At 39.0% G+C, this 12,025-nt stretch overlaps 1 protein-coding gene across 1 annotated transcript in view; it reads left to right on the top strand.

The window, feature by feature from the left end:
* si:rp71-1c10.7 (uncharacterized) overlaps positions 1-12,025 on the top strand; it is a 44,324-nt gene that overhangs the window by 23,285 nt on the left and 9,014 nt on the right. Inside the window, exon 3 of the mRNA XM_064324522.1 lies at positions 4,514-4,660. Within this exon, the coding sequence (XP_064180592.1) occupies positions 4,514-4,660 (147 nt within the window). The remainder of the gene's footprint in view (positions 1-4,513; positions 4,661-12,025) is intronic.

Genomic DNA, 12,025 nt, shown 5'->3' with positions numbered 1-12,025 from the left:
AAATAACACTGTAACAGTTCACAGAACCACACAGGCACAGACGGGAATGATGCACACATTTATTGCAAGCCACAACACCATCACTGTTGCCGTTGTCGTCGTTGTTGTTGAGGTTGCTGTTGTTGTGGCTCCTGTATTTCCTGTGTGCATGTCAGGTCTCCTGGTCTCACTGCAGGCAGCACATATAAAGGTTAGCACCAATCACGTAACTGCCCACAGCTGCGACTGCCGGCCGGCTAAACCACTCCCCCATCTCTCCGCCTGCAGCCGGCACCACAACCACACTGCCTCCTCACAAACACATATTGGAGAAGTTTCAATCAGGCTTTTGTGCTAACCATAGGACAGAAACAGCTTTGGTCAAAGTAGTGATTGACCTTCGACTGAGCATAGACACTGGAAGTGTGACCATTCTTATTTCGCTGGATCTGACAGCTGCATTTGGTTTTGTATCTACTTAACTGGGAGGCATTCTAGATGCTAATTTTTCTGGGAGAACTGATATTTTCTCTGGTTTTCCTCAAGGATCAATAGTTGGCCCACTTCGATTCTCATTACTGTATATTTGCTCCCACTAGGTAAAATAATCTGTGATCATGATATGAACTTTCATAGGTATACGGTTGACACACAATTATATATCTGTGTAGAGCCTGATAATTTTTATGCTCTAAATGTTCTGATTAGCTGCCTGTCAATCATCATGGTCTGGATGAGCAACAACTTCCTTAAATTAAACGAGGAAAAACAGAAGTCCTACTAATTGGCCAAATAACACAGAGAGACAAATGATCAAGTAAACTTGCTCTTCAGAGTAAGCCTAAAGCAGTGGTGATAAATAACAAAGTACATGTACTTCATTATTGTACTTAAGTAGGATATTGACGATTTTGTACTTTTTCTGAGTATAACTAATATTAGCAACTTTCACCTCCTACTCCACTACATCTATAAAGAAATTATGTACTTTTTACTCAAATATATTTCTTTTGACAACTGTCGTTACTTGTTACATTTCGTATGGTTAGTCGTCAGCTAAATTTTGTCTGGATTAGCTGGAATAATGTAGTGAAAACATGCATGGTCATTTCCCCCCTCTTTTAATTTTTTTGATGGCTGATAAAGGGTAACAACTTCACACGTCCACAAGATAAAGCCCAAAACTTAGAGTCATTTAAAAAAAAAAAAAAACTTTTTCTGGCCAATTACATCATTACAAATGCCCCAGGCCCACAAACAATACATCTCTCCATTGGGCATTTAGCTACACCAGCCAATCAAAACATCACATACACGCACAAAATGGACATATATATTTCTAACCAAAAAAACTTGCGGCTGCTGCGACTACTTTGCTGGTGGCTCGCTGGTAACGTGCTCACCTATGGGACCTTCGAGGTCTGGGATTTAATCCCACCTAAGACATCTCTAATTTGCTACACAAGCTATTGGCTAACTAATAATTTTACTTTAAAACTATAGCTTTTGCAACTGTATAATACTTGTGGGAACTCATTTATATTCCTGAAATCCATTCTTTATCATTTCACATGCAAACTCCATTCATCCATCCATTATCTATACACGCTTATCCTGAGCAGGGTTTTTATTGATGTTGGCCTATCTATTCTCATAAGTAATTACTCATTGTCATCACCAGCACCATCATCATGCAAATACAAAACTAGTACAACATTTTTAATGATAGTAGGCTATTAGTAGCAATATCAAAATGAAAAAAAGAATATGGTGGAATCAGCATATTATCGTCTTAATTTATTAAGAATCTTTAATCTTTGTATTTCAGCATTATTACTAATCATTTATTTATTCGTCATGATTCATCACAATGAAAAATTGGTACAAGACGGTTATTATTAGTATTAGTGTTAAGAGTAATAATATCAGAATAACAATATCAAAACTAATTCATTCAATAGTCTGTGATCATGTCAAACTTAACCTATATGCCCATTTGGCAGAAAACATATTATTTAAACTATTCAATAAAACATTTTCTAGTCATGTCTTTGGTACCACTGTTCTTTTCTGACACTTGACACTGTTCTTTTCCAGTGTCAAGTGTCTATTTGTCACAACTGTCAGCTGTAGTTTTGCCAGTCAAATTATAAGGTTAGCTAGCTAGCTGAGGAAGGGAGCAAAGAGGAGTCCTAACTACAACTAAGCACATCAAATTGCCTTGTAAACACAAAAAGTGGATCTTGGAAGAGAAAAGTATCACGGGTTGTCGAGGGAATGGACCCAAATGCAGAGTAAAAAAAACCCCAAGAACTCCAAAACGGAAATTCACAGATTTTAATAACAAAAACTCAAAAACAGAAAACAGAAAATCCAAAAAGAAGCCAAACGGGCAGGGCAGAAACAGGCAGACAAAAACAGGCGCGGGGAAACACAGGCAAACTCTTAGGCAAGACACACGTGGAAACACAAGCGAAAACACAAGGAACCAGCACCCGAGTCAGGGAAGAAGAAGACTTAAATAGACAAGACACTGACGAGACACAGCAGGGCACAATGAACAATCAGGCCACAGAGAGGGAAGGGAAAACGAGACAACCCAAAAACAATAATAGAATAATTGAAAGCAATAATACAATTAAACAGGGGGAGAAGGACACAAAACAGAAGTGCCGCCATCTGGCGGCCCAACAAGGAAAGACAGAGACGGAAACACAGAACCATGACAAAAAGAGAAAACATACCAGGAGAGAAAGGTAAACAAGTTGCCAGCTCGGGAGTTGAAATTGAAGGAGATTGCTGATAATTTTGTAAATGATGGCTCCTCGAATGCCTGTCGAGTGAGTACATAAAGTGCTTTTACCTTGTTGGTGCAATCCCCTAGTGAGATTGTTAAACTCAGACTACCAGTGCTCCTGCAACCAAACTATGAGTTGAAAACACAAACTCTGTGTTATATAAGTTAGTAGACAATTCAGGACATCAATGCTGAACACAGAGTTTCTAAGCACCACTGTTGTCACGCTGGTCGTCCATTTACCAAGCACCCCCTCCATGCAGTCTCATCTGCAACTACACACGCCACCCATGACACATAGTGATTATCTGGGCATTCATAAAACTTCTTTCACCACTAAAAATTCATATTCCGTGATACCAACAAGATAAAGCCAAGAATAGCCAAAGGTATGCCAACACAGCTGTGAAAAATGCTGCTCACTGAACACTGAAATGAACAAGAGCAATGATAGTAGAATTATATTATGGCATTCTACTATCAATATCTGTAACTAAATATGGAATAAACATTAAATCTTACCTTTGGTTTTACAAGTAAATATGTTCCTTACAAGATTCAGTGGACATTTATTGTCTTGAATATTCTGTTTGCGAAATATACGGTCATTTGTGATGTCTGGGTATCTTCCAAAATAGCTGGCCTAATACCACACGTTGCTTATGGTGTTGTCGCCCTTCACTATCACGAAGTAACAGCTGCTTAGTTTTATGACCTTATGTTTCTCAAACAACTACAATAGTTCCTTATCAGTCCCCGCTTCAGTGTCATTGGATTAACATTACTGACCACCATGTCTTGAGTAAAAAAGTTCAGCGCTGCTTTGATCTCTACAGCTGCAGCAGAAATAGCGTTAGCACGCCACTGCTGCAAACACTAATCTTCAACTAAGCTTCACTAGCTACCAACAACTTTACCTTACGAATTAACTATAGCTGGCTAGCTAGCAATTCAGTTAGGATGGCGTCATGTTAGGCACCTAGACCCAACCATTATTTTCTTAATAATTTTCTAAATTTCTAAAAACTGCAGATTGCTATATCATAATGTCAACTAGTTTGGTTGTTGGTAGCTTCTAGCTGGCGACACCACAAATTACACACAGAAAATCTCCTCAGAACATGGTACATGTTACATTTTTAGTTCCGAATTTCCTCCCACCTCTTGACCTCTACCACGAATATCAACTATTTAAAAATGTACCACTTCTGTTCCACCGAAATGTGACCCTACCGCATGGACAGACAGTGAATATGTATTTATTATTATCCCAATAGCAAGTTTGTCCTACTGTTGGCGATTTTGCCATATACTGCTATGTGATGACCCATTATGGTTTCTGAGATCCAGATAATGATAATAATAATAATAATAATAATAATAATAATAATAATAATAATAATAATAATGCTCCAGCAGCTTTGCTGTTTTGACCCCTAATAATAATACTTAGTAATAATTAATATTAATAGTTACTATTATTAATAATAATTACTAATAATACATTTTATTAATAATTAATAAGAATAATCACTAATAATGGTAATGGGTGGAATGGTGGTGCAGTGGGTAGCACTGTTGCCTCACAGCAAGAAGGTTGTGGGTTCGAATCTCGGCTTGGGGCCTTTCTGTGTGGAGTTTGCATGTTCTCCCCGTGTCCACTACGCAGAAAAGAAACAGCATGTGGAAAAAATGTGAAGAAAAGCCTCTAGTACCACCACTGTTTTGTTTTTTCAGGCACTGTAAGCGATGAAGCCTCATACACATGGAAACTCGCTGCCATTTCCAGTTTGTCTGCACTGGCAGTCGTACTTGTTTCTGGAGTGTTGCTGGGAGGGGTCCTGGTGCATCAATACCGGTCTAGGATGAGAAGAAACCTACGTGGTAAGAGTATTTTTAAAATTTATTAGTTGCATCTCAAAAATCTCTAGTTTAGTGGCGCAGGTTTTCATGTACAGCAATGCTAAAATCTGACCTCCCCTTCTCTCTGGACAGCCTAGCCCCTTCCATTTCTGTTTCCCTTGTCTCCTTGGTGACCACAGCTCAAAATAAACAAGTTCCCTGCCCCCACCTCAGTTGCACACATTGTTGATAATATTAAGGGGCGGTCGCCCAGAAGCACAGGGGTATGTATACGCAGAGGAGAGTGGAAAGTTCTTTAGCCAACACAGAGGGAAGCTCAGCTCTGCTCTTAGCTCCAGTTAAGGAACTCATGTAGGAACAACTGAAATAGAAAGCCATAATACAAATTCTCATAAGAATTCAGTTGTTTTGTTTGCATTCATTGTTCAGTTAAATCGGAATGATCTGTGTGAGATTATTTTATGCAATAACTAATTTGTTTACAAAACAAATTGACCATACAAAAAAACAGAACACTTCTGTGCAATTCTCCTTTAGACATTAGCTGGTTGAATATTACATGTTTTGTACTTCCACCGTTCTGTTTAGTGTTGTAATGTTCTGAATGAGCCATGTCCATTTTTTAGTGGCAGTACGATAAACCTGTCCAATATATTTTAATTAATCAATACTGCTAACCAGTTGTTACAGGCTATTGTAATCAATTAATTGCAGTCATAGAACCTCTCTGTATTTTATTCAACAAATTAATATAGAACATACAGTGAACTCCATAATGTTTGGGACAAAGACATTTATATATATCTTCATTTGGCTTAGCTTTTTTTTATAATGAAGACAAGTGAGCCAGTACCTGTACCAGCCATACAGGCTCAAACCATAACACCTCAGCCACCATTTTTAACAGTTGAGGGGGGAGGGGGGTTGCTTTGGATCTTTGGTAGTTCCTTTTTTGCCTCTACACTTTGCCATCACTCTGACAAAAGTGAACCTTGGTCTCATCTGTCCACAAGACCTTTTTCCAGAACTCTGTAGGCTGTAGACTCTTTTAAGTACCTCTTAGCAAACTCTAACCTTGTCATCCTGATGAAAACTAGTGGTTTTCATCTTGCAGTGTAACCTCTGTAGTTGTGTTCATGAAGTCTTCTGTGGACAGTAGTCACTGACACATCCATGCCTGCCTACTGAAGAATGTTTCTGATCTGTTGGACAGGTGTTTTGGGTTTTTTCTTCATCATGGTGAGAATTCTTCAGTTATCAGCTGCTAAGGTCTTCTTTAGTCTACCAGAACCTTTGTGATTACTGAGCTCCATGTGTTCTCTTTCTTCTTAATGATGTTCCAAACAGTTAAGTTTGGTAAGCCTAATGGTCAATGTCTCTGACAGTTTTTTCTTATTTTTCAGACTCATAATAACTTCCTTGACATTCTTGGGCACAACTCTGGTTCTCATGTTGCCAAATACGAACAACAGACTCTAAAGGCATCTAAAGCCTAGAATCAAGACTAGATACTGAAAGCTCTCTTATACCTGCACCAAGGAAGCAATTGAACAGACTTGACTAATCAGAAACACCTGTGAAGCCATTTATCCCCAAACATTATGGTGCCCTGAAATGGAGGACTATGTATAAATAGTGCTGTAATTTCTACATGGTGAAATCAAAATGCCCTTTTAATTAAAGCTGAGAATCTGCACTTTCTTTGATCAAGGTTCCTATCAGCTCCCACCCCCAGTTCCCATACAGAATACTAAACAATTGTAATATACATAGTCAGACATCCAAAAGAGAAAAAAGGGGGAGGCAACAGAAACAATAGGTTATGTCTTTATGCTGTCAGCTTCCACACCCTCAACAAAGGATAGAAATGGCTGCCAAATAGCATAGAATTTCCTTGTGGACTCTCTGATAGCATGGGGCTGGGAACCTCAGCCCTGACATTTACATTAGAGCGATCCCAATATTTGCCCAAATTAACACACCAAATAATAAGTTGGTCATAGCAGGTCGACCACCTGATCACCCAATCAACAAAAGAAAATACAAATTAAACAGCCCCGGTGTGATAGCCAGTCCCATACTGTCTGTGTTCCACTCCATACAGCAGTCTACTGCACATAGTTGTGTTGCCATATGTTCTGCCTCACTGAAATCAAAACATCAGCTTCAAGTAGACTGTGGTCTGCCTCAATTGTATTCCTAATAATACAATAACACCAATTTTCAGATAATATCCTGTTTACTTTTAAACCCTGTTGTGTTCAGTGGCATTGTGTGGCAGTCACATCTACTATGTTTTCGATACTGGACCCTGAAACAGTTCATCCTCTCCTTGTCTATCCCTGCCTCAGCTTAACCTGATTTGAAGTGTATAAAAAAACAACAGCAATCACTAGGACTGTTGACAAATGCTATCATAAGGCGCTTTTCCACCGTAGGGCCGAATCGTTACCAGGGCCGCTCCGTGCTGTTCCACGCTGCTCAGGACTCGTGGGAGCGGTTACCGTTTCTGTTTCCTGTATCTGTCGGACTGCTAAAACCAGGACTAGGAAGTATCTAAGAATAACTAGTGAAGACAACAAGTTACGCGGTGGATCAGCGACGGCATCCCGTTGTGTATGTAATAAATATGCGCCAGTTGTTGTCGTCGCTCCCCATTCTGTTTGGTTTGTGTTATGTTATGTTTCGTTGGCTGACGATATGGACGAGGATTCTGTGTATTTTGGTCTGTTTTTGGTTTTTCTTTTTAGTGTATCCTTCCCTGACCATCACTGTTGCATGCATCACAAAAACTATTACACTACTAACTAACGCTTACATTACAGTGTGAAATATCCACATTATATAATACCACTAACCTATTTAAAGGCACTCAATTTCAAAAATAACGTGCATAACTGAAATATTTTGAGCAGTAATACTTACATAGCAATGATGAAATTTTATCTGTGTTCAATAGATGGAGACAGGGACAGTAAATCAACAATACAGTTCAATCCTCTTCTGTTTTGCTCCAGAAAACGATGTCAGATAGGTCTATCAGCAAATATATGGCTTAGCTATGCCCAGAAGTCCTCAATAATAATAGTATTTCCCAAGAAATTACGAAAAATCGTTAACATCGTTTCGTTAGGTGCAGCGTCTTTTACTGCTACCACAGAGTGAATGCGTAAGTGAATGCAATGATAAGAAAATTTTCGGTTACGCTGACCTATAATACGCTATTCAAAAAGCAAAATTAGACATGTTATACATTGTTAGAAAGCTAATACTCTCACCTACTGAATAAATTAATTGTCAATCAAGCCAGACTGTACTAAAAAGGGCGACAATGCCGTAAACGACACGTGTGGTATTACGCACAGATATTTTGGAAGGTACCCAGGCATCACAAATGCGCGTATATTTCACAAACGGATTGTCCCAGACAATATATGACCACTCAGGCTCAAAAGAGACATCTGTACGCGTAAAATCAATGGCAAGGTTGTGTATTTATTCAATATTTAGTCCCAGATATTGACTGCACAATGACATGGTATCATTTTTTAAAACTTTGTCTCGTTTATTTCGTTATTCAGTGAGCAGCCTTTTCACTGCTGTATCGGCATATCTTAGGGTTGTCTTGTTGCTATGACAGAATATGATTTTTGAGTGGCATTTTTATTTATATTAGCTTCTCTACTGACCTAGCTTACAGAAGAGGACGTGAAGAGACTGTATGCGGAGTCACAAAACTGATGAAATGTGAAACCAATCAGTGAATACCTACGTCATTAGGCCGCCCACCCGAATGGTTCTGCTGCACTGAGCACGGTTGTCTACCCATGCCAAAAATATCGTGTTAGGCACGGTTTGTAAGTGTTCCACACCAAACCGTTCCCAGGTGGAAACACCATTGGAACCGTTCCTCTTCATGCTCAGAACCGTTCAGCCCTGCGGTGGAAAAGGGGCTATATTTGGAAAATAACTCAGAATATACTAGTTGTTCAATTTACAAATATAGACTAATGCAATCAGGAAAACATGAATACTCCTTGACATATTGTGCATTTGCAAATAATGCCGTATTTCACTTGGTGTTCACTTGGTAAACTATGGTGTTCACTTGGACTGCTGCACCCATTATGTTTCTCTTGCTGGATGACCTTGCAACAGCTGTCTGTCTCTTCTGCAGCTTCAGTTCTTTTCACATCAACAACAGCACACCATTTAATTATTCAATTAAATAAATATTATAACACTAGGCAAATACTCAAAGCAACTAGATTGTTAAACTCCAAAAGCCTGGGGCCAAAGTTTGGGAATTCAGGGACAACAAAACAAAACAGAAAAAAACAAGACATAATTTTGTTGACTAAAATAGAATGCATGCTTATACTGTAGATAAGCCTACATTAACTATGATTTTTTGAAATACAATAAAAACTATGTTTCTAATTATAGCCGAGGTGCATTTCAATACATATACAAAGGCCAGTCCCCAATATCTGGACTCAGATAAAGCTGTTTCAAATGGGAATACAGTAAGCTAACGTTAGTTAGATATCATGTCTAGCTACTATGATGATAAGACACCAGTGAGTTATCTTGGCTATTTATTAAAACTAGCCAGAGATTTATTTGTACAGTATCTGCAGTATGGAGTGGACGCTTGGCATTGACTAGATATGAGAAACACTAAATGTTGGCATTTAAACTGAAACTTGTAGTAGAGTTTAATTCATGGATTTAATGTGACATCTTGAAATAACTGGCCACCATATTGATGACTTAAAGCGCTAGTTTAGTTTTTGTCAGTCAGCGCCAGCAGTCGTACATGGAACTATAATTTAGCTTAGCTAGTTGATTGCCTTTAGTTATAGGATGTAACCGTAAATAAAAAAACCCACTGCATGTGTTTGATAAAATCTTCAGGGAAGGCTTTCCACTAGATTTTGGAAGATGGCTGCAGGGATTTGCTTCCATTCAGCCACAAGAGCATTAGTGAGGTGGGGCACTGATGTTGGGCGATAAGGGTGATAACCAAATAACATGTAAAACTTTTCACAGTGAGTTTTTCTTGTAACAAAAATGTGTAGTTAATACCTTCAATGAGGTTAGATTTTTTATAATGACCCAATTGGTTTCTGTGCAGCATTAGGTGCAAGCACAAATGCTCATAAACAAAGACAAATGACCTGTTAAAGTGAGCCCAGATGCCAAATTTGTTTTAATGTTTGTTCATGGAATGGCCGTGATTACATTGCGGGCAGAATGTGTCATCTCCCTCTGCAACTAAAATGTTTACACAGGAAGAGGGAAGTGGATAATATGATAATAAAGCATATTAAAGAAAACAGCTGTTTCTGACAAGATAGGTATTTATGTTGTTATTTGAGTAGCATTTCTGACAATAAGAAAAATAAACTGTCAAAATATGTTTTCTGAAAAATCGACAAAATATGGTTGACGTCCTTATTAGGGTCTTACACAAGTTTTATGCTGTTATGACATGACAAGAGAATTACCGGATCCATAAAAAAATATTTGAATGGCTTCTATGCTGATACCAGCCCAATATTAGCTGGTATTAGTATATTTATTTTTCACAAATATTAATGTTATCTTCAAATCACAGAGCTAAGCATTCATCCTAAGGTAGTGAATCACCCCGAAATGCAATGTGGTGTGATGTCAAGTACAATGCAGAATGATGAAAGCTGTCCTCATGAGGGAAAATTACACTCTGCTGCCCCCTACTGTCAGACACTGCAAGGATTTCCCTCTGGCCGACAGAACCTCTACCGCAGAAGCAAATACGTTAACTGAAACCCTAAACCACTGTATGTATTTTTGGGTGTTCTTATGTTAGACTGCAAAAATATAGGAGGAGAGAATAGAAATTCCTCTATGAACCACTCTCTCATTGCCCATCTTCCACCATGGTCTGAAGACTAATCTCTTCAGACTATACCTGGACTAACAAACTATCACCACTTTGCAGGGCACTCCAAATCTGGGATAATTTTTATCACTTAAATCCCCCTCTTTCATGCTACACATGTATCTCTTGTGCCACTATCATGTTACATGTACCTCCATCCAGCACTTATTGTACTTTGTATCATTGTCTTGATGTTGCCATGCCTCCTAGTTTGTCTTAGGATAGGCTAGATCAGAGAGTAATGTTTACTGTGTGAACTGGACTTAACATGTTCATGGCTATGAATAACTGTTACAAAATGTGTATTGTACCCTTGTCGGACCTGTGTTTTGTAGTTGTTCCAGTGATCTTCGGTATGCACTTATTGTACGTCCCTTTGGATAAAAGCATCTGAAATGATGCATATGACCTTCTTGAGCTGATTTATCATGACTGGTGGCCTTTGTGGCAAAGGTAATTGTGTCTGTTTTTTAACATCTGCAAAAAGCGGGTTTTAATTTCTCTTCAGCACAAGATCAGCATTTTAGAGTACGTGAGAGTTGCCATAAATGTATCAGTTGTGAGGCAGGGCTGGGGGTGGCCACTGTTTATGTGGTGGGTTATGGCTTGGTGGGGCGGCATGCCCCATACCTATACAGTACCAAGAGTTTGGCACTTTTCAGGGTTGCCTACAGAAATGACCATAATGATCACAGATCTCAGCCTTTAAAAAAAATTATTGCTGTACCTTCTGACCCCATTTCAACAGACGGAATTCACAAACAACTTCACATGTCCACACAATAAAGTCCTATTTTTTCTGCCTGATTACATTACACATGCTCCAGGCCTACAAGCAATTAATCTCCCCATTGGACATTTAAGCTACACCAGCCAATCAAAATATCACATACACACGCAAAATTGACATATTTTTCATCAAAGAAAATTTACGGCTGCTTCAAGTATTTAGTTACATTACATTACATGACATTTATTTAGCAGACGCTTTTATCCAAAGCGACGTACAAAAGTGCATTTTCATGATCGTAGACAACTGCTGAACACGGGTTCAGTAAGGTACAATTACTTATTTTGTAAAGCTATTTCTAGCCGAGAACACTATCCTGGTCTAACATCTGCAAAGCCAAACTAGGCAGAAGAATAAGCTAGAGTATTAGGACAAATACAATTTACCAAGAAGTGCAGGGATGGGGCAACATGTAACAAGTGACAGGAAAAGGGTTTTTTTTTTTTTTTTTAATATATATATACACAGCGTGGTGGTGGTTATTCTAGGTATAGTCTGAAGAGATGAGTCTTCAGGCCACGGCGGAAGATGGATAGTGAGGGGGAGGTTCGGAGAGGGACGGGGAGTTCGTTCCACCACTGGGGAGCTAGGGTGGAGAAGCTCTGTGATCCCTTTGGGCGGGTGGGAGGGGTTGCAAGACGCCCTGCTGCCGCAGAGCGGAGTGGTCGAG

This window comes from Anguilla rostrata, chromosome 2, assembly GCF_018555375.3.
Source record: "Anguilla rostrata isolate EN2019 chromosome 2, ASM1855537v3, whole genome shotgun sequence".
NCBI lineage: Eukaryota > Metazoa > Chordata > Actinopteri > Anguilliformes > Anguillidae > Anguilla > Anguilla rostrata.
Note: the sequence above shows the minus strand (reverse complement) of the source record. Positions and strands in the feature narration are given on the sequence as shown.